General features: G+C 40.6%; 1 protein-coding gene across 1 annotated transcript in view; it reads right to left on the bottom strand.

The window, feature by feature from the left end:
• The window catches only part of NCKAP5 (NCK associated protein 5), a gene marked incomplete at its 5' end in the record, with an annotated part of 361,891 nt that overhangs the window by 184,957 nt on the left and 153,450 nt on the right, over positions 1 to 23,484 (bottom strand). Inside the window, one exon of the mRNA XM_084264849.1 lies at positions 4,366 to 4,499. Coding sequence (XP_084120975.1) covers positions 4,366 to 4,499 — 134 coding nt within the window. The remainder of the gene's footprint in view (positions 1 to 4,365; positions 4,500 to 23,484) is intronic.

Here is a 23,484-nt window from a genome sequence, read left to right as displayed (position 1 = left end):
CCACAACAGCATTTTAATCTCCCCAGAAACTACACTGAAGTGTTATTAACAGTTCAAACTGGCACTCAATGGGCATTAGACCAACTGACTGACCACAGGGGCTACCACAGCGTCCTACTGGTTTACACCTTCCAGACACTGTCTCTGTTGTGTACGGATTATCGGTCGGGGCAGTAAGGCCACTGAAGTGCAAGCACACAGTGACCTCTGGATCAAGCAGATGTGACAGTGTTATAAATCACAATGTGATGATGCAACACCAACATGCTGATGCAATGGAAAAAACCTCCCTTTATCACAGTTGCTAGGAAAAGAGTTACCATTTCCACTCACCTGCTGATAAGCCAGAACAGAACAAGGGGAAGTAACAATAATTGGAGAAAACCAAGTAGGATGTGCTTAAACCAGCGTCCACAAAGTCCTTTCATGTGAAGTGTTATCAGATCTGCAGTAGTCATTTTTCCCCTTGCCAGAAGTGACAGGCTTAACCCTACGGTCAGTATTAATGTGGGGGGGATGCTGAAATACAATCTAAGGAGAATTGCTCTCATCCCATTTGCAGGACCGTGGCAGATCAAACAAGGACCATTTCCTGCTTTTTCAATAACATCCATTCTTAAAAGCCTGAAGCAGTTTTCCAGTCACAGACATTGATACCTATAAACAACATCACCCTAACTGCAAGAATTTTAGAAATTTACCCAAAGGGGATTTTAAGATTTGATACTAGCCTCTTCAATTACTGTTTACAGATATACTTCCCAATATTGTGTTTTATTGAACTTGTTTCGTTTAGCCCAAAATAGTAACCAAAATAACTTAAATAAAGCTACTTCTTTTACTGCTTTAACATTTAATCCCAGTTTGGAGTCCCACGTACTGTATGCACTCAGCAGACAACAATTTCTATTCCTTACTGATGTACAGCAGAGAAATGTAATCAATTTATATTGTGTGTATTAGTGTGCGTTTTAGAGTGATACTATAAATCACACCTACTGCTTCAGGCAGGGTTGTTGCATTTCTGTTCCCACAGTTGTAGGAAGATGCTGAAAGTAGGAAAAGCACCACTGAAGCCAAGAATGAGGAGGTACATGAGACACAGGGTATTTTCTTCTCAAACGTCCAAGATGGAGTAAGTTCAAGAAGGAAATAGTGTTAAACTGTGAGCAATCAAAAGAACCACCGAAAAACAAACCCAAAAGAGTTAACCTAATTTCTTCCAGAGCTGAGTAAAGAGGCAGCAGGCATAAGACTAACCTAAATGGTGACCCACCAGTACATACATGACAGTTGCCACCAATCAAAATGGGAAAGTCAGACTGCATTACATTGTCCTGGAATAAACTGGGCTGATAGGTAATTGTAGGGTTAGCCTTTGTGCATTAGACCAACAGTCATCTATACACTGTCACACCAAAAAGGGCCTTATAGAATTTAACAGAACAGCTGCAGCAAAGTGGTTCAAGAAAGAAAACATCAACAATTTCACCTCCAGGTGGGATTATACTAAGGCAATGTAAAAATAACTGCACCCAACTACAGTGTAAAATTCTAGCTTTAGCATTATTTTCCTCCAGGATTTTTCCACACTTACTCATTTCCAATAAAACTAGAAAAAATACTAAAAGCTACATGGATTCACCACAGTACAATTATGGAAAAAAAAAATCTGCCTTTAAGAGCTCTTTCTCCTTCTACAACAATCACGTATTTATCAAACTAACCACTGTGTCACTTTAAGGCTCTGGCAGATTTATACAGATGTTAAGAAAGAGAACTTCGATTTATTTCAGAGTCCTAGCCTGGAATATTGCTTACTTGGTAAGAAGAGAAACGTCAATCAATAAAAAGCCCTGCCTTCTGAACTGGTCAATCTCAAACCATATGCTTATATGACAGATTAAAGTTTTCACACAATTTCAGACTGCAGTAGGCAGCTTTCTTCCTCTGACTACAAAGGTCAATTCCACAAACTATCATGTTTCATTCTTTCAAAGAGGCAGAGAAAATATTTTGAGATGCAAAGAAACATCCTCCAAATCAGTTTAACCTACTGCACTGCATGTATATGTAGGAATTTCTATGTAAATCTACTCAGTTCAAGAATTACAGAGACGTAAATGATTTATGCTATAACATATGTTCTTTCTTCAGTCTATCTGCAACTTAAATCCAGAACATTTGGGCCCAATGTATTACTCTCTAGCCATCTTCTTCTAAAGTACTTCCAATTTGCTCAATTTCAACATCTCTTCCCATCACCACCTGCTTTGTCCCATTTAATTGTTCTCAAATTGAGAAAAAAGTCTCAAACCCTTCAAACAATATGGAATCTCTAAGCAGCACAAGATAATCCAGTTGCCAGTTCCATTATTTGCTCAAGCAGAGTAAGAAAAAACATATTAAGAGAGAAAGTCTGTTTGTGTAAGCAAATATCTTAATATTCTACTAAATGTAAGAAAAAATAACCTCCAATATTCATAATAACAAACATAATGTTTTAAAAGCAAATGAAGTATTTAAGTGATGCATTCTCTTCCTAGCATCTATTCTACACTAAAACACAATTACAGCCGAGGAAGCCAATGGCAGTTTTCATCACTGGCAATAACAGGGCCAACCTCAGGTGCCATTAATGAAAAGTGATATTTAGGTTTGCCTTCAAACCATACAGCTAACATGCAGGCAGCCTCCCAGAGAACATAATGCTGATTTACATGGCATTCACCTTTATCTAAATCACAGGTACAAAAATAAAGAGACAAACAGCTTTAATTCAAAGAGCTTGCATCCCTCTGCTGCTTGATAGATCAGAGCAAGCTAGACTGCAAACAGCAATGGAAGGAAAAGGATGGATTCATTTGAGAATAGTGGACTTCAGGGATGCTAACTAATAATAGAGTTATTCTTTTCAGACACACTGTGGAACTAAATCAGACTACTACAGTTCCACAGGAATAATGCAGGTTTATGCTGAAAAGATCTGAATATGCAGCAGTGAAAATTTTACCAAGTTACTGGGCGTGTTACTCTGGAGACTGGCTTCCCCCCACCCCTTCTTTTCTTAATCATGGCACCATCGTTTTCGAAGTTTATTTCAATGGTTTCTAGTTATTGTAGTGACAATACTGTGCTAAAATCAGGACCACAGGAAATTCTTCATAAACAAGGATAAATATCTAAAGAGAAAAAAAAAGTATTTTAAGAATGCTCATAGGATGAATTTATTTTGTATAACCCAGGGAATCTCATCAGAATACGTAAAAATTGAAACAAAAGATGATAGAAAAACAACAATAAAAACCTATGAAAGAAATATCCTTAGCAGTTTTAGCAAAAGAATTTCAGATTTACCTTAACACTTCAATAGTTTTTTAAAATCTGAAAAGCACTTATGGAAATTTTCCAAATTTAAAAATAACAGATCAGAACAAATTTTATTATTGCCATTAACTGCTTTTACAGCGTTGCCTAGAAACCCCGTGTCAGATCAGAGGAGGTAGACACTGAGGAAAAGAAAGCCATAAAAAATGCCCAATACAGAAAACCCTCAAAACCCCAACAAAAATAACCAAAGAAAAATCCCACCCCACACCTGGTTTTCACCATATTGAACTGAACTTGGAATTTTTCAATGATTCAAGGGCCTGTGGAAATGAATTAATGTTCATTCTTGATTGAAAATATACAACATAAAATTCCATTGTCTCTTTTGATTTTGTTTTGTTTCTGTTCATGTGATCAAAACAAAAATCTATTTGATGTACAAGATCTTGTCATGTATCATGAAAGCAACAAATAAGTCAAATCCTTACTGTGGTTGTATGAATGAACAGTTTATGGCAAATCACAGTTCTAATATGGCTACCTTGGAAGTGGAGCTCTGTTCTAGCCCCAATGGTCTGGTACAGTCAGTCAGGAATGGATCTGAAGTATGTCCAAGCAGGGTGATTACCCAGCTGGTAGAGTCATCACTTTTCTTTTAAAACCTTTATTCAGATTGACCAAACCCGTTCTTGTTGGTTAACAGAAGAACCAACCAAATACTGAGTTATCAATGACATGTACTTTTTGAGAAGTGAGGACCTGTACTTAGAAAATTATTGTGAATTCTAACAAACAAAACATCTCTAGAAATAAACATTTCACCATTACACAGAATGATGGTATTTTAAGCCTTTTAAGTTTTACCAGCTGCCAACAATCCCTTATGGAAAGGCCAATTTTGCTTACTGAATTTCAGAGGGAGAGCAGCTTTTCCCTTAGATTCCATCCACTCCAGCTAGCAACAGGTTTGATCAATGGTTTTGCACCCAAGGATGTTCTCCCATATTTTGAACATGGTTTAATTATACAACATACCTGGAAAACTGTTCTTGCAGTCCACGCATCTGCGCTCTGCTGCGCTCTGACTCCAGTGTCACCTCCCGTAATCTTTTTTCACTTTCAAGTCTTAAATGTCTTTCTTCCTCCAGCTCATGTATCAGCTTCTCACGCTGAAAGAACACAAAAAGTTATTTACAAAAAGCTATTGTGCACAGAAAAAACATAGCAAAAAAAATTTAAGAATTAATTTGAGAAAACTAATCAAAATAATGACCCAATCTGTTCAGTTCCATCGTTTTTGTACAGCAATGCTACACAGAATAACAAACTAGAGATGCCTTTTCAGAATATCCCCATCTTGTTGAGCTACTCTTACTCTGCTCAGACTCACTGAAGTCACCATATTTAAAACCAAACACCCACCCTCTCATTCAAAGCTATTTTTCAGCACCTCCACTCAAAATAAAAAGTGTATTTGAGATCTGTCATTTATCTTGCTTGAATGCAGACACGGGAAGCATTAAGCAAGGCAAGGAGACACCTTCTCACCCATCTTTTAATGTTTCCATCTCGTCAGCAGAGAAGGACCTGATTCTGCAGCCACTGGTTTTCTTGTTTTGGCTGAGAGAAGCCTCCCATCAGTAGGACAGAGTCTATTTGAATCTATTTACTGAACTACTATGACAAGGAATATGTTTATAAAAACTGATCAAGCAAATATGAGAGAAGTAAAATGTCATTAATTTTACTAATGCTTCTCAAAGGCAAATAGCTTATGGTTGTTGCTAACTCTTAAACCATATGACCAAAAAACCCAACCCACAACTTACTGTGCCACTTGGATAAATCTACATAGGGTATGGCCTAATCATTTATCCTTATTTTTTTTTTAAACCAGAGAACATCATGTAAAAGGGTACCTAATGACTTCAAAACCCTATTTAAAAGTAACTGAATGCAGTTTATGAGAAGCAGGGGAATGAACTGAAAAGTTATAAAAAATGTTACTGGAATTAAAAAAACATTTATACAGCCTTTCCCTGGTGACCCTATTACATGGGAATTAAATTAAATTAATTTTTTCCTTGTGCATTTAAAAGAGATAACAAATCAATAAACCCCCCCAAGCACTTTAAGTGGTACTGCATTAAACTCCATCAGCAAAGGGGATCCAGTGTCAGTTGCCTAAGAAAAGGCTGTCACTGCAAAGGTACAGTGGGCTCACTACCTATATGCCTTGAAAAATCCCTGTGCCCTGATGCAGTGTGATTGGGAGCCTGTCAGACAGTCTGACGTAGGTCCGTTGCTGACCTAAATTTTCATGACATACCTGCAAAAATGCATCTAGAAATTATATATACAGTTTCATTAGAAAATAACAATGGTATCTTAGTGTTAAACCATTAAATGAGGGAGACAGATTATTTGTACGAGTCTCACAGCTATAAATCTTTTTGGATAATAATTTACAATAGCAGTAACCAAGGGACCAAAAATATTAACATTACCAAGGAGAAAAGGGATCCTGAAGACAGTGATAAATAAGTAGATGCCACAAAGGGAGGCTGCAAAGGATTAAATGAAATATCTATATGCTTGTGAAAAAAACAGAGGGAATTACTCAGAGGACAGAGGCTTCTGTCTAGTTGGTGATGTGAAATATCTGGAAAATGGAAAACTGCAAAACAATTACCAGAAAATAAATACACTGTTCTAACTAAAATATTCTAATTCCTGTCCTTGCTGTTAGATAACTGTGTTCTGCCAGGTGCTGAGTAATCTTTGGCTTATGCCAAGCTAAGAGCGGAGTGGTCAGCACCAGGCAGAAGGTACCCAGCAGCCATACAAAGTGTGTGGCTCATGAAGGGTATCTCAGGCTGATATGGGAAGAATATTCAAAGCTGTTGGTATTTGTCCAGCTTAGATTCCATCCACACCAGCTTCAAAATCATAACTGTTCCAGAGGCCCCCGCTGAATACTTTAGCAACTTCTGTTATAGATGCCTTTCCCTGATGCTAAAGAGAGATCTGATAGAACTTCCAGAGCCAGAGGGTTGCAAGGACAATTACATAAAGAAATATATGATTACCACACAGGGCTTAAGACAAACTTTTAGAAGATACTGGTGCCTACAGAAACTGGGCATAAAACCAAGTGTGTAACTGTCCCTACAGTGACTGATAAACCACACTGGAGAAAAATCAACCCCTGAGTGCCCAAGTTGACTCAAAGCATTGGACTGTGCTACCTGATGCAGTAATTGATGAACTGTGATAACGGACTGAAGACCATGTCTTCAACACTCATTCAGCATCATTACTGCCACAGTGATCTTAATCTGCTATGGCAATTACCTCCATATGTCTGCTATGCTGACCGTGCTCTGGTCCTCAAATAAACCCTTCTGCATTAGGTACAATCTTAAGCAACATCTCTACAGGGGGGAGAGACAAGATGAGTCTCAGAAAGCAGATGAATAACCCGTACTCCAGCTCACTGCCAGGATGTTTTGCAGGTACACACAATCCTGCAGAGTGACCATGCCATACCTACATTCATGGCTGTGCTGCTGCACAAACCCCACAGAGCACAGAAAATACAGCAGAGATTCACCAATCCAAACCTTCCCATAGAGGTCAAAGATCTGTACAAGCTATCTCTAGGTTTCATTCACCTCTTGCTCCTAGGGCAGAGAGCACTGGGGAAGTCTGTGTTATTCATGTGGGGAAGTCTGTATTACCATCCTTCACAAAATGATCAGCACATCCACATGAATTTTATATATATATTTTTAAGAAGGAACCTAGGAATTACCTTTAAGAGAAGTACCCATAAACCAACAACAAATTCACATTACAAGAGCAATAGTTACAGGAGTTAAATGTCTAAATATTAGGAACTTCTGGAATGAGTGAAATGTCCAGTTCTGATTCAGCCATCTCATGGGCAAGCATAATGACACAGCATACATTATATTGTATTATATAAGCACACCCTGTTGCTACAAAAAACCTATGCCTCTTTCAGGGTATGAGATGAACGACAAATAAGTCACAAAGCTAGAAGATCAGAAATAAAAGCACTAACCTAAAGCCCTGAAATTCTGGATTCTCTTCCCAGCTACCAAACACTTGGTGTGGGAAAAGGCAGACTGCCCACAGGATGGCTGCACAGCAGTAACACCACCCGACTTCATTAATGTGCTTCTTCACAGGAATTTACTGGCAACCTTGAGGCACTTTTGCCATTTCTTGCAGAAAGCAGATCTGCTTTCAGCCAGATAACAGACATTAAATAGCACAGAGGGGGACAAAAGGAGTAAGAGACCACACACACTTGGAAAGTTTTCAGTCTCCAGGACACAAAACACTCATGCATAGTACACACAAAAACCAGCTCCCAGCCATAGTGATTTTATCTGCAAGAAAAAGAGAACTACATTTTTATTCAATGCCAGAAAAGCCATAATGAAGTGTCAGAAGAGAGAAGTGAACCTAATGTATGGAAAGGCCAGGATTAAACACAGAATTTTTTTCTTTTTTTTTTGTCTCCTGGAAGCAGATAACATACCCCTGAATTCTCCAGAAATTCTGCATTGTCATAACCCCCCTTCTGAGCTCCTCTGTGCTAACCCCACTTTATTTCTGTGCAAAATAAAGATGTGTGAAAGGAAATGAACTAGCCAGAAACGGTTCAAGGCTTTATAGAGACTATAAACTTACTGGAAAGCAGTACAATTACCATGCCATGTGAAGAAAAGGTTACATTAAAAAAAGAAAGTATCATGTGAAATGCATCAGTATGTTTTAACACAAAGAAAATCATTGCCATCTTGCAATGTAGTTATGTGTTTCCACTTGCCAGTTCCTCTTTAACTGCAGGTCCTCTTCACGAGCTCTGCTCAAACTATTCTTCCACGCTCCCTCTCCTCGCCTTCTGCAATACAGCTATAACCTTCTCCTTGTAGAAGAATAACCCTTACTTCACTCTCGCTTCCCTTTTTCAGCCTCTTCAGATCGTCTGACCTTCATCAAATCACCCTGTCAAATTTCTGGTAACTTTCCAAATATGCAAAAAAAATGCATGTGAACAAACTGAAGTGAAAGATGGGGTTAGCAAAGTCCACCAATACTTTCATGCAAGTACTGGAACATTTTAACACTTGAACAAATACTGTTTGCAATTACTTTTTCATGAACATTTCAGCAATCAAGTTTCACTAGCTGCTCATTATGCTCGTGAGCCAGCGTTTGCACTTCAACGAGTTCTTTTTTGTGTAGCTGTAGAAATGTTCGTGTCAAAATGTTTCATTTCTCATCCACTCAGGGACATGTACCACACATTAACTCGTCTTCTCAAAGTTAAGGAAGGAATCCAATTTGAGATACTCATGATCAAAACAAAACGCATGAAAACTATTTATGGCTCGACTGAAAATAGCGCATGTATTTGACAGAAAAATCCAAATCGCTCCTCAGCACTCCATGAAGAGACCAAGACACAATGTCTATTTTGAGAGTCACTGGTGAGTAGCCACGTTCTTGGTCTAAGGACTAACCCAGTGTGGCCATGTGACAAGTGTCTCCAAAGAGGTGCTCACCCATTTATGCCTCTCATTCACATGGGATGTGTTGCAGACCTCAGCACCTAGTTCTTTTGCATCCTTCCAAAACTCAAATGTCTCCATTAAGTGACCCCTAATGGATAACACTCAAACCTTCCAAGTCACGGATATTACACATAAAATCAAGAGATAGCTATTTTGAACGACAGAACCAACTCCATGGCAATACCTTCTGTGCTGATTTTGGCTGAGATAGTGCTAATACAGCTTCACAGTAGCTAACACAGTGCTGATAACACAGGGACATTTCTGTTCCTCTTGAGCAGTGCTTACACAGACCTGGGGCCTTTCCTGCTTTTCACCCCACCAGCGAGTAGCTGGGGGTGCACAAGGAGTTGGGAGGGGACACGGCCAGGATAGCTTACCCCAATTGGGCAAGGGTATTCCATGTCATATGCTGTTGTGCTCCATATATAACTGGAGAAGCTAGCCGGGAGGTGGGACTGCAGCTCAGGGACTAGCTTAGCATCTACTCCAGGTGGTGAGAAATTGTGCTGTTCGACACTTGCTTTGTATATTCTGTTATCATCATCATCATCCTCCTTCCTTTTCTGTCCTATTAAATAGTCTTTATCTCAACCCACAAGTTTTAATCCTTTTTCTCTTCAATGCTCTCTGCCATCGCACTGAGGGCAATGAGTGAATGGCTGTGTGGTTGTTTTAGCTGCCAGCTGGGTTAAACCATGACACTTTCTCAGAGGAGTACTGAGGGAATTCTCTGCACCTGAGTCTAGCATTTGGCTAACTCAAGCAGATTTCTTACTCCAAACCCCTCCAGTCTCATCTCCCCCCTGCTTCTCTCCCCTCTTCAGTGTTGGTGATCTTGCACCCTCCATGTTAAAACTGCTTGGTTGACAGCTCATCCCTCCCTGCCTCTCCACCTAAAACCAATTTCCCCTCCTGTCCATAATGTGCCACCCTAATAATCTGACTTTCTGTTAATGCCAGGGCACCAGATGGCCTGTGTGAAGACGGGTGCTGGCACCAGAGGGCTGCGGGGGCTCTGCTGTGAGGAGAGGCCGGGACTGCCCAAGCCGGACACAGCCGGTTCCAGCCGGTTCTACCCAGCTCCAGCACAGGACACAGCAGAGCCCACTAGCCATACCGCTGGCACCTGTGGGAAAACGTATTAACAAAAGGGCAAAATGCCACAGAGGCAGTGAGATGTCTTTAGCTTGTCCACAAGCTTTTCCATCTTACTCTCCCGGGTCCTTTTGAGGAGATGGAGAGAGCGGCTGGGTGGGCACCTGGCACCCACCACACCACAGTACTTCATTTTTAACTTTTTAACTTATCTTTCACATAAAAATCATTCTACTCCTTTGATCAATAATGCTATCTATATGTTAAACAAAAATGTGGCTGTGCATGAAGATTCAAAACTATAGATAATTGCAAGTGAAAAATGAACCGTGCATATGGTACAGGCTGTTCCCAGCCAGAACAACATCTGCATGGGGACTGGTCCCTCCTTGTTCTGTTTAGCTTATGTTTGAGTCTTACGACTGGCATATAACTGGGTATAACTGGACTGATTAGTTCAAATATCAAAAATGTCTTAAAAGGGGTACAAATGTAATCTCCTCTTTAAGGTTACCTTGTAAGTAGTTAAAAGGTTTGAATAGAAGTAAGATTCTTGGGTACTCTTGAATTTGTTCTTTGCTTCCCCAGGGCATCGTAAGAAGGGCTTTACTATGTTAGTAGTAATTATACCAACATGGGAGCACTATTTTGTCAAAAAAAGTCTACTTGAGAATATTTAACACTGGCTTAATGTTGCTCAAAATCAGGCTAATAACCTTCACATTAATTTTTTAACAACTGTTTTAAAGCATTTGCTAAAGAGGGTCACGATTTCTGTATAATTAATATTGATTTCAAACAGATACTTTGCAATGAATTTAAATGAGGGGAAGAAAAGAATACAAATTTTTGTTTACAGTTTGAAGTACCATTAAGTCATTGCTAACCTAAACTGAGTATTTATGTATTTATTTTAATGCATGTTCTGATGCTATGCATTAGAATATTGAAGTCATAATTTAATAGAATCATAGCCTGGCCTGTAACACAACATCCAATGAGCCAGAGAGAATCAACTGGCCACAAAAGTAGACAACAACATCACCAAAAAAGTAGACAACAGCAGTGACAGAATTAAGCAAATAGCAACTACTAGAAGCACATTAAAACCATTTTTTTCTAGCAAGTCAATGTCCAATACTGTTATGAATAAATATGCATATTTAAGGTACTCAAAGATACAATTTTATCACCCCTGTATTGTATGTCCCTTTTGAAAGACTGCTGGGGGCAGGAGCCACAGAACAGAGTGGGTAAGGGATGAGAGAAGGATGGTGAAACAGTTAAATTTTTCAAGAATTAATTATGAAATATTAATTGAAATAGAAATTGGAATTTGCAACTTGGGTCTCCCAGTTGGTTACTTTAAAAAGTAACTCATTTTTTCCGATCCAATGAATATTTAAGTCCCCCAGCATAATGCACGGTGATGAAATGGTATTTGTTGAAGTGCCACAGGGCACACCTGAGCCCCAGCTGCCCGTGGCCCAAGCTGCTGGTTAAAGGTAAGTACAAGCGTTCTCTATGTTATGGAAATTTTCTGAGAGCTTGTGTTTGGGTCCTGCAAGAAAAATAAGTCAAAGAGTGCAAAGTGGTTTGCCCTCATCTGCTTTACACAGAAGGTGTGTGAAATCTCTTTGGTTTGGTCACCTCCAGAAGCAGATGGCCCTGCTTGTCACTTTCCTGCAAAGCCTGGGACTCCCACCTGAGGCAGGAGCACTCCTTCCAAACTCCCCTTGTGTAACCTGGTCCCAAATCCACCACATAGGAGACTACAGTCCTCTGTCCACACTTATTTCACTCACAGATGACAGGAAAGAAATGTGATTACAAGAACAGAGAGCAGGTATCATTTTTTATTTCACCATAAATTGCACCAGGTACTGTATTTTCATTCAAATTAAAATGAGCCCAACTTCAGAGTGTCCTTTGTTTGCTCCTCATCGATCGCTGTTAAACCAAATGTTTCTCATTCTGTAATCAATACTTCTCTGCAAAAATAAACCAAGGCACTGACAAACAACTTTGCAGCACATTGCAGCGTTCCTTGTAGTGGACTTTGACAGCATGAAAAACCACTACCCCAAAGAGTGGAAAATAAGACTTGCATCGCCTATTGCACTTATTACAATTTTTACAGGCTGCTTACAACTGAATCATTTTACTGTAACAAGGCTTTATTAAATTAGCCAGCTATTGAAACCAGAGTTTTCTGACATTGGCAGTTAATATGCCTTTGTCCCGTTACTGTTTCCAGCTACACTGGGAATACTGACAAATACCCTGAAACGTCCAAAGCTTTCCCAGGGATGAAGCTACAGGTGTTTTTAAAGCCCAGTGAAGCATTAAGGTATAAACAGTAATAACTTAAGTACTTGGAAGGTTCAGGGAGGGAGAGGAAGCTTTATTTCCACATCTCTTCAAAATAAGAAAGTTAAGGGTGAAGTTGTGTGGCTGCTTTGTAATCAAAATTAATTACCCTTTCCCCATACACAGATTTGTACTGCAGAGGCTAAAGAAGAAATATTCCTTGATTTATATTAGGCCTCTAATTTTTCCCCAATTATTTTACGATGTAATCATTTTTCTTAAACTTATTCCCACTAAAGCTCTGCAACAGCAAGATATAAAAAGCTGTATCCTAATTTTAGGTTGGTATCTTCTAGCTTTTTCACTCCAGCAAGGAAAAATGATGGTTCTTAAGAAAAAGATTCTGCTCCTAAAATGACAGGCTGCGCAAATAAACCAGTGAAATCTAACTGTCGCTAAGTAATTTGTATTAGCATTTTCTAAAACTGCCTTGAAAACAGTTAAAGTAAATAATTTGAAGCAAATAATTTATTTTTCACTGTGAAATTTTAATATGCCTTTACGTCTCTTTCTTCAGCCTCATATCAGACTAGCACATCTATTCCATGACTACCAGATGTAAACATCAAGCTTTGCTTGGCTCTGAGATGAAAAACAAGATAGGAAATGTTTATTATTATTAGTGATATTTCAGTGACATTAGTTTACACACTTTATATTCGTGGGTGATAACACTGCTCCAGAGCAATTCAAGTAAATTAGAAACTCTCTGGTGGTGTAGTTACTCCTGAATAACATGATGCTAGCTTTCATTGTGCACTAGCTCAAAATTGCCACCATGTGGCAGGACAGCAACTTAATTTAGCATTATTTATACAGCTCTGATATGGTTTTAATTGCATCTGCACGACAGAATAACTGCCGTGCCGAAGCTCCTTTATCAGGGCAGGACTACAATTAATCTGATCTAGGCAGGCCATTACATGAGCAGCACTGTATATATAGTTGGAGTTGGGACAACATTTATTTTACAGAAAAAAAAAAACCACTAATAATTCATAAACCCCCCCTAGCACCGAGCTAGATGGCTAGCAGCACTGTCTGCCCATGGCTTTCAACAGCCACAGTGCGTGGCCAGCGCTCTGCAGGGAGCTGCCCAGCAGCTCTTCCACTCTGCGAAGCACCCAGTGGTGAGTCCCACAGCACTGGAGCCTTCCCACTCGTAGCCTTCCATAAACTAATAAACTGAAGTCAAGTATGTGCACCTCAATTAGCACCTTTCCTGGAGACAGACCTACAGAGCCTGTGGCTATAGGCAGTCCATGACAGCAATACATGCGCTGGCACGCTTTCTGCAGGTGAAACTTCTGCATCCCCAGCAGCTGTCACTCCCTCAGCCTCTTAAAGGTCATCTCTGCATCGGACTTTCAACGTTGAATGAAGGCAAGAAGTATGTATTTTGATAATTCTGTCTCCCCAATTAACCAAATGCTGTCCATTCACCAAGCTCAAAGACTGGTATTGGTCTTCAGTTCTTAGGATAATTAATTTTTCTACTGGGGGGGGGACTGGGGGTGGGGAGTTGGGGGGTGTAGAGAGAATACTCTTACTGAACCTGAAAGTCCCAAAGAGTCAGATAATGCATTGTTAAGATTATTAATCTTAAAATGATAATGTTTTTAAAAGATGAATTTGAAAATGTGATTGGGCTTCTAATAGCTTCTACAGACAATAATTAAAGACATCTCATTTCTCTAAATTAAACATAATGAAATGTTTTTCAAGATCAAATACAAATTTGCAAACAATATTAAGACAGACATAATTCATATGAATGTCTATCATTCAGAAGTGTGAGAATAAACCTCTGCCAATAGCAAAATGAGAAACAGTATAATTAATTAGTAATTTTTTTTGTTTGCATGACACAGATTATAATGGTTAATTGTAATTCCAAGCCCCTTGCTACATGTTTTTTTTGTAAGGTGACTTGCATTATATTAAGATGTCTAACCAAGCATAAAGGTGTTTGTTTGTTTGTTTGTTCACACCAGGTATATAAAATCTTTTGTTATTAGAAGCAAAGCTTTATAATAGTTGTAACTTGTTTAAAATGAACTTTTACTAATTCAGCTGCAATCAAGCAGAAATCCCCAGCCTGTGCCAGTTTACGTGTCCCACTTGTTTGATTCAAGAAATGTTGTAATAGTTGTGTTTGAGCCATAAAGCCCCAAAAAGTGTGTGTAGACAGCAACTTGCAAGAGAATATACCCAACCCATCCTGGCCAGCAAAGTGTCAATTGTTTGATTCACCCACAATTTTCGCCTAGAACTGCAATTCCTGATCGCCTCCTACAGGGATATCAATGGAGCAACACATGACACACAGAAGGTAAGGTTGTCCGGTGAAACAAAAGCTCCCAGTGACAGAGCAACCGAGGTTTTGCAATTTGATTTTTTCATCAGAACAAAATTAAACCTTTAAATAATACAAGTCACACCAAAATATTAAGTAGCAGCACAGATGCAGGCTGCATTTAAATATCTAAAGGCTTCACAGACTTGAAGAGCTACCTGCACAGAGCTGAGTGGCTTACTGACTGCAAGTCTCTACATCACTCTCCAGTAGATTTATTTAAATAAACAGGCCAAGGGACTGAACTCCCACAGCACAAAGATTAGGAACAAATGAAACCAAATGAACCCAAGTGAATTATAAAAGGATCCAGGTTCAAAGGCTTTGCCTAATGGGATGTTGCCTGTATTTAATTATCAGATATTCCACCTTGGATCAGAAGAGAATCACAGAACATCCTGAATTGGAGTCCAACTCCTGGCTCCACACAGGACCAGCCAAGTCAGACCATGGGTCTGAACACATTGTCCAGATGCTTCCACTAAAGAGAGATCATCACCTTCATTAGTCACAAGAGTTTTTACTTTAATAACAGGGGTTGATCTGCATCAAATTAATAATTTGAAGCAAACAAAAATAACATTAAAAAACCAAATGCAACAACACAAACCCCACCCCAAAACCAACAAACAACTCAAGTGGACAAGCTAACCCTAATGCTACGTGCAACAGGAGAAGGACACGTTACCAGTGTGGCATTCTGCTGCAGAAACCTGCTCCAGTACACCTTTACCCTCTTGGTGGCAAGAGCAAATTATTAGGACATCTTTCATGATCCAGTACAATGCAATAGAACCCAAGTAACTCTCTGCTGTTTAACATCATGTTTAAGACTTTAGAACTTTTTTGTAGTGAGGGCCAGAAGATTTCCCTGAAGCTCTCCCAAGTGTATTACATGTTCTTTGGACTTTTTATGACCTACAGCAACGCTTTCAAAACAACTGTGCATGAGATGAGGTCTAGGCCATATGATTTAGGGTGGTTTCCACATTAGGATTTGCTGAGATTACATTTAATTTTTGATACAGCATGGTTTAATAGTTAAGTTATAGATAAGGATATATTTGGATGAAATTCCAGTTTAGCTGTAGACTTGAAGAAGAAAGAGGGAAGCGATTCCTTGAGCTCTGTAAATCAGAGTAGTCCCACAGCTGACACTCTTTCTAAATTTAAAACAGATTTTCAAAGTGGGTTTTAAAAGGCAGACAGTTTCCAGATCTTGTCTGCTTTGTTTGGCATGTCTATAAAAGATAATCCCATGAACTATGTCAGCCAGTGGTCAGCTCAGAGTCAGACGATTTATTCAAGTTTCTTTTAACCAGGTAACAATACTCTGATAAGCCACTACATAAACACTCCAGCCAAACAGTGTTTGTGGTGGGAAAGTAAGCCATGAATGTGTAGTCGTGCTGGATTCACGTTTCCGAGGCACTGCTGGCTATCCATTTAAAGGGAGCTGCTGCAGGGGAATAGAAGTAACGTATAGTCTGTAGAAAGGGCAGAAGGCAAGGAACACGTAAAAGGATGATGAAAGGTGACATGTCACTCAAGCTACACTGTTTATACCTGGTATTGAATTTAACCTATGGAATTCAGAAGCAGCAATACAGTATCTGCAGTTTTTACTCCTATGCTTTCCAAGTACACAATGAAGGGACACAGACCCAGAGCAGAAGTGACAAGGAGGGCCCAGCCACGTGGTTTCTTCTGGATCCAGCTGTAATTTTACCATTACACCGCCACAGGCTCGTCACTCCAGCTGGAGGTCACCAGCCTTTCGAGTCAGGAGAGTGTTGCTTGAGGTGGGGTACAAGGCAGCCAGTTTAACTGAACCCACTACCAGGTGTGCTTTGAAGTAACCTGGCAATGAAGCAGGAGACAGAGGACAACCATAACCCCACCACTCAGCTGCGGTGACAGTAACCCCCAGCAGGGAGACGGCAATGTCATAAATGACTCTTCCTTATCTGCAATGCCTGTGTGCCTGCACGCAAAGAGAATGGGTTTTCTCCTCTGTCACTGACCAACATGTTCTTTAGATGATATAAATGGTTTCTTTTCTAAAGGACTGGATGCTCAGAGAACAAATGAGCATGTGACTGAATCAAGCGTTTCCCATTTGGATTTGTATTAGTGAGATAGGAGCTGGGCAGCAGGACACACAGAGGATAAGCATTAGAAGAAAACACTTCTAAGAGTTTTATTTGGCTTTAAAGGATCAGCCAGTGGAACTCCACTCCGTTGCTCTAGGGAGCTCTGGGATTTACTTACAAGCTAGAAGTAGCATGGTGTTTCTTGCCCTGATGCTTGGGAGAGTTACGGCTTCTTCACTTTCTGGACTTCTCATCAATGTATTTGTATTTCCTACTAATAGTTAGGATATTGAGAAGTTAACTGAGTAAGATGTAAGGCTAAAAAAAATTGGGAGGATGGGAGAAGTAGAACTGAACCATGAGAAGTAGCTCAGAGTGGTTTGCAGTGTCAGTCCCCCACGGACCTGTGATACACCAATATTTTAAGTTTTCACACACACTTCCATTTGCCTTTCTCATCTGACACACTCAACACCTCCAGCATCACTACTTTGCTGCTGGCTAGCTTTCCATACAGGATTGCTTTTTCCCAGGCTCTTTAGAGCATTGCTCATGAACATGTCAGAACTTATTACAGTTCTTCTGTGTCTACTTGTTAAGTCCATTTATGGTCTGTAAGTAACTGCAAAAAAAGACACCTTACTTACATAGCTGCTCTGAGCATGTATCCCAGAGCCCCATCACTTTAGTTTTCTGAAAACTGTGCCCCTCTATTACATTCACTCTTTAGCAGTGTGGGTACTGCTACAGGCAACAGGGAAATGAGGTGAGGTTTTGTTGGCTGGGGCATCTTCAATGGTATTTTTAACAGGACTGCCACTGCAAAGTGTTTATTAGTGCTGACGATGCACACATGCAAGAGCTAACTTGACTTTCAGAGGTGAGATTGAGTTTACAAGCATGGTACCTGGAAGAACTTGAAAAAGTAAGGTTTTAATTCATTCATGGACAAACTGGAGTAATTGAAAAACTGTCTCCTCCTGGTATCACTTTGCAGAATGACTATTCAGTAATAGGTTCACTTGAACGTCTGTTCAGGTTTCCAGGGACTAAATGCCAGCCAGGCTCTACTCCTGTAGTCCCCTTTTCTTCATAGTACACGTAGGCTGGACACACTTCTACAGCAGCAGATCAAAACTACATGTAAAAAACCTTAGTTCTCTGGTCTTCACTTCTACATTTAGCTTTTTACATAGGACATAACTTTCATTGTATGTAGTTTATTCAAATTATTAACTCCATGTAGTCACATACATGTCTTATTTAAGACACAACTAAAAAAAATCATATTTTTTAAAACTTAACAGCAAGTGGTGGCAATTACAATTGTGTGTTTGATTTTTCTGAAGATAAAAAAGAAAACAGCTTTCTTTCTCTACTAGAAAATTCTAACTACTAAAACCAAAGTGTGCAGTTGTCCCTCTCTTCTGCCTCTTCCACCTTCAGCATTAGTGGAAAAAACCACAGCAGAAGTAGTTGCAGCTATCAGGCTGAGCAGAAGTTCTGTTCCCAGACAATAAAATACATAATCACCTAATTAACAGGCAGGACTTTCCATGTGCATTCACTACTGCATAGAGCACTAGAATAGGAGTTAGGAGAGTTGTTCTAAATTTCTGGTACATTTTGGCCAGCACGCCAAGGTTTCACATCACTTCCACACATGGTTCCCTTGTCTTTCACAGTGACACACGCTCTGTAAAAGCAAGTGAGTGTCCTTCTTTAACCAGGACAGCCCAGCAACGCTTTAGACATTTTCTGGACCACATCCATCCATGTTTGTCTGTCTGCTGGGTACAAGGAGTATGAAGAGCAGGTTAGCAAACCCTTTGTAATTATAGAGTTTTTAAGCTTTGGCAAGGGAGAAATTTTGCCGTGCATCTGCCGAACAGGAAATTTGCTCTTCACTACTGGACTGCTGCAATATGTTACTGTAACAAACAACTTCCTATTGCTTGCTCGAGACATCAAGTTCAGTATCAAATTCAATACAGGTGAAATATGAACAGGCTTTGTCCAAACAAGGCTGAAAAGAAATGCCCGAGCTGCACTGACCATGCAAGCTGAGACAAGCAGAGCTGGGGTTGTGGGAATCAGGGCACACAAGGGATTTGTTCAACTCTTGGCTGTTGCAGGGGTAAGGGACAAACCCCAGTGAGTAGATCTAGGTACAAGACAGTAGCTACATAAAAAGAACAAAGCTAAGAAAAGTTTCTCCTTCCTGCCTGTTATATTTAGCACATTTCCAGACACAGATATTCTTGTTTCCTGGGGGTTCACAAGGTTATTTCTGCTACCCTGTTTATGTTCCTTCTAAAGCTCTTCCTTTTGAAATGCATTAGTGCATTTCCCCTTGCCTCCCCCTACATATTTCAGCTTGGGAACAGGTTTCCCTTATCAACTGATGGAAGATACAACCACTGGAAACCTGCCTTCAGACTGTCACAGCCAACAACTCTCGAAGTCTAGCTTCAGTATGAAATCATTTTTCAGCTTCTCATTCCTGTGATAACTCCAGCAGCACAACTTTCCTCTTCTGAAGTGGTTTATTATCAATGACATAGGCAAATCATATGCAATGTGACATTTCCAACAAAACCTGGGAGTTCTCACCCGTTCCTCTAGAGCCAGCCGTGGAAAAAGTTTCTTAAGTGGAAAGCTCAGCCAGTCCCTGCTGCAGGGCACTTGTTAATAGATACTACCAGGAACAGGATGTCCCCAAGAGATAATATTTTTTCTCCAGCACTGAGAAATCACTTCTAAATAAGCAGTGTCACCATGGATGCCGATCACAAATGTGCAGCGCAAAGATGTAATTACAAAATGACAGTTGTGTGGACTGTGCACACTGAGCCAAATCCCCTCCTGGTATTCATCCCAAGTCGCTGGGCTGTGATTATTCATGGCACATCAGCACCCCAGCCTCCAGCACTAGTAAGACACCCAGTAAGACCCTGCTTCTTCCCCAAAGAGTTCACTACCTACACAGGCAAGCAGGTCACCAGCGGAAGAGTCAGAATAAAGCCCGTTTTACAAGTGAGTGATTTAGAAGAGAAATTAAATATTTTCCAAGGTTACAAAGAATTTAGGTGGCAAAGGTAGTAACAGGCCTTCTAGGACACCAAAGTTAAAGACTATGATCCTTAATGAATGTGGTGAAGCCAGGGTTTAAGCACCTGGCTATTTAAAGTCGCACAGCAGGTACTGAGCAAAAAGCAGAGCTTCTCAGTACAGTCTGGAGACTGAAGGAAAGTCACTCTGCAGCAAGGTAAGGTCCTGAATCAGGCTTGGTACTTTCATTAGTTTCCAGAATAACTGCAGAGTGCCTGATGCCAAGCGATATGGAAGTAACACAATCCAAACATCACAGTCATTCCCACAGTCTAGACAGTGTCCTCTTGCAGGACATGCAAGCAAGTCTGATCACCAGTTCCAGACTTGGAAAACTATGTCATGAGATCTTCATTATGAAAGATCCCGTAGAATATCAAAAGATGCCTTATCACAATGCATTGGACACAGCCAAAACAAACAGAAAGTATGGAAAAGCAAATTCCTGACAAAGCAAAAACTGAATTAAAGCTCATGAGATTGGAGTAGGGAGGAAAAGAAGGGAAGAATCACAGTTGCTAGCTAAAGTTACATGAATCTATACAAAGCTGCAAGATTTTAGTATAGGAAGACATTCTATCCTAACTATCTTTTAATATTTCTTTTAAATTTTGAACAGAAGCTGCAGAGAGGGGAGTGATTGTGCTCTACGAAAAGCAAAAAGCAGAACTAAGTGAATGGGGCTTAATGGCACAAAGACTACTCACAAGTTCAAATCTTGCATGGATGAGCTGAAATTAGTTTTCACATCTACCTGCAAAGCACTCTCTGTTCAGAAGTGGGCCAGCACGAAATCTTTTTCATAGAATCACAGAATGGCATGGGTTGGAAGGGACCCCAAGGATCACAGAGCTACAAGCCCCCTGACACAGGCAGGGACACCAACCTCCAGGCCTGGATCTACACAGGGTTGCCCAGGGCCCCATCCAACCTGGCCTTGAACACCTCCAGGGATGGAGCATCCAGCATCTCTGGGCAGCCTGTTCCAGGACCTCACCCCTCTCTCTGTAAAAACCTTCCCCCTAATATCTAATCTAAACCTTTCTTCCTTTAGCTTTAATCCGTTCCCCCTTGTCCTGCCATTATCTACCCTTTTAAAAATTTGATTACCTCCTGTTTGTATGTTCCCTTCAGGGACTGGAAGGCTGCAATGAGGTCCCCCCGCAGCCTTCTCTTCTCCAGGCTGAACCAGCCCAGCTCCCCCAGTCTCTCTTCGTAGGGCAGGTGCTCCAGCCCTCTAATCATCTTCGTGGCTCCTCTGAACCCTCTCCAACAGTTCCACATCCTTCTTGTATTGGGAGCCCCAGATCTGGACACAGTACTCCAGATGGGACCTCACAAGGACAGAGTAGAGAGGGACAATCACCTCCCTGTCCCTGCTGGCCATTCCTCTTCTAATGGCGCCCACGATACCATTGGCCTTCCGAGCAGCAAGAGCCACTGCTGGCTCATGTCAAGCTTCTCATCTACCAGAATCCCCAAGTCCTTCTCAGCAGGGCTGCTCTCAAAGAGCTCTTCTCAGTTTCTGCCATCTCTTTCTTATTCACTTCTGACAGGTTACCTTTTGTGCACAAGTTTGGTCTTTGCCCAAAGGGAACTAGACGTACCTGACCATGCTATGCCCTGGAGCTTCCCTTATGGATCTGGGCTCCGCTGTGCTACACGTTGAACAATACTTGCTGAAGTAAAGAGTTTTTATTTCCAAGCTTGAGCTGACTCATTCCAAGGGTCAGCACAGACTTCACGGTACAAGCTCCAAGAGCACTGCTTTCATTTCAATAAATGGGCATTTAATGGCAGTTACACAACTGAGCAATACTCTTGGTACATAAACTTTGTCCTTCCTTATATAGGAATTTCTCTCTCTCTCAATAACCTTTTCTGTCGCATTTGGGGAAAAAAGGTCATTCTTCTGGACTCAGACAAGAAATACCCCTTGGTTTGTGCAGGGACTTGTGCCACATATCACTAAAAAATTAAAATCACTGGAGCGATGTTTAAGTTCTCCTTTAGATGACAACAACAATGAAGAAATCAAAGCCTGTACTCCCTGTCCAGCAGTGAAAATGCTCACCCTTGATGACCGGGTTGATTAGACTGAGGTGCATTTGGGGAGTTGGTATTTCCGCACCATCTCATCCTCTCTGCCCTGCCTTAGCTACACTTTACAAGAGAAATCAGTAACGAGTCCAAATCACCGTGAGTGCAACTGTATTGCACCCCACAGAACCCCTGGAAGAGCTGACACAAACAGGGGAACAGCAGGAAAAGCCTGCAATTGCTGTGATGGATATTGCGACCAGATTTGAATCAACAAACTCAAACCAGTAAGACAGTTGGTCTTACAAGTGGGCCAACAAGATTTAAGAACAAAACCTGAAAATACTAGAAAGGAGGTTTATTTTCAAAAAGTATAAACACAGTCTTAAGAAAAGGAAGTAATGGGTTTTTCCCTGTTCCCAGAACTAACACTGCAAACAGACCTTTCAGATGGAAGTTACAGTTGCTGGTAAGTATTATAAATCCTACACCAACAGGTGAAATACTGGCCACAAAAACCCAATAACAAGAAAAACCCACCAAAACCCAAAACAACCCAACAAAAAGCCCCCAAGCCCCCACAAAAATCTAGTAATTTACTTGTAATATGTTAATTTCCCCCAGGTAGCCCAAGAAAAAGGTTGCAATGCCAAGTACATCCCAGCCCTTTTGTTACTATTAACCTGCAGAAATTTACCTTCCTAGCTTATATAAAATTCAAATTGTTGGCCCATCTTTCCTCTTCAGAGCCACAGACCTCGTGACTAATCCTGTCCTAGCTGAGATCCCTTTCTTGCATGAGATAAACCAGAACCATAAACGTTCTGCCTCTTCAGCTTGCAGATCGGTGGCTCTATTCAGGTCATCCTTGCAAAAATATTAATCCAGCGAGTGTGCGGCTTCCTCGACTCAACTCCTGCCATTGCCTGGAGGAGCTCAGGATTGCTGAGCTTAACCTTTGATATGAAAATGGCTGCAATTCACTGTTATTAGTGCATGAGCGCATCACCCCTATTAGGCGGTGAGGTATTGCCTAGAGCAGGATACATCTGTTTCTAGTCATAAAGCAGGATTTGCTTCGCGCGGAAGCCAACTGCCACTCCGATATTACATACGCCCATCGACGCTGCGAGACGGCGTGTGCCCTTTCTGGACTTCACCATCCCCTGCCTTGGTTAGCTAATGTATAAATGGCAATTTCTACTTCAGGGCAATTTAGCTGATATGACATACTTTGTACAGATTGACTCTGTTTTATTTTCAGGCCCTTATATAAATGCATTTTAATGTATTTTTTTTCCATGTGCAGCAATTCTTACATAATCCTATTTGACTCCTTTTTATGTCAACTAAATACTTGCAGAAACTTACTGAAGAGACAGACCACTTTGCTGAGTGCCAGCTGGAGGGACAAAACTTCTATTTCTGCTCCTTTGGATACAGTAATGGCTTTCCTTGCTGTGCCTACCACATCTTT

Source organism: Gallinula chloropus (genome assembly GCF_964237585.1).
Source record: "Gallinula chloropus genome assembly, chromosome: 5".
Taxonomy (NCBI): Eukaryota; Metazoa; Chordata; class Aves; order Gruiformes; family Rallidae; genus Gallinula; species Gallinula chloropus.
The sequence above is the reverse complement of the archived record's forward strand: the minus strand, read 5'-3'. Positions and strand labels throughout refer to the sequence as shown.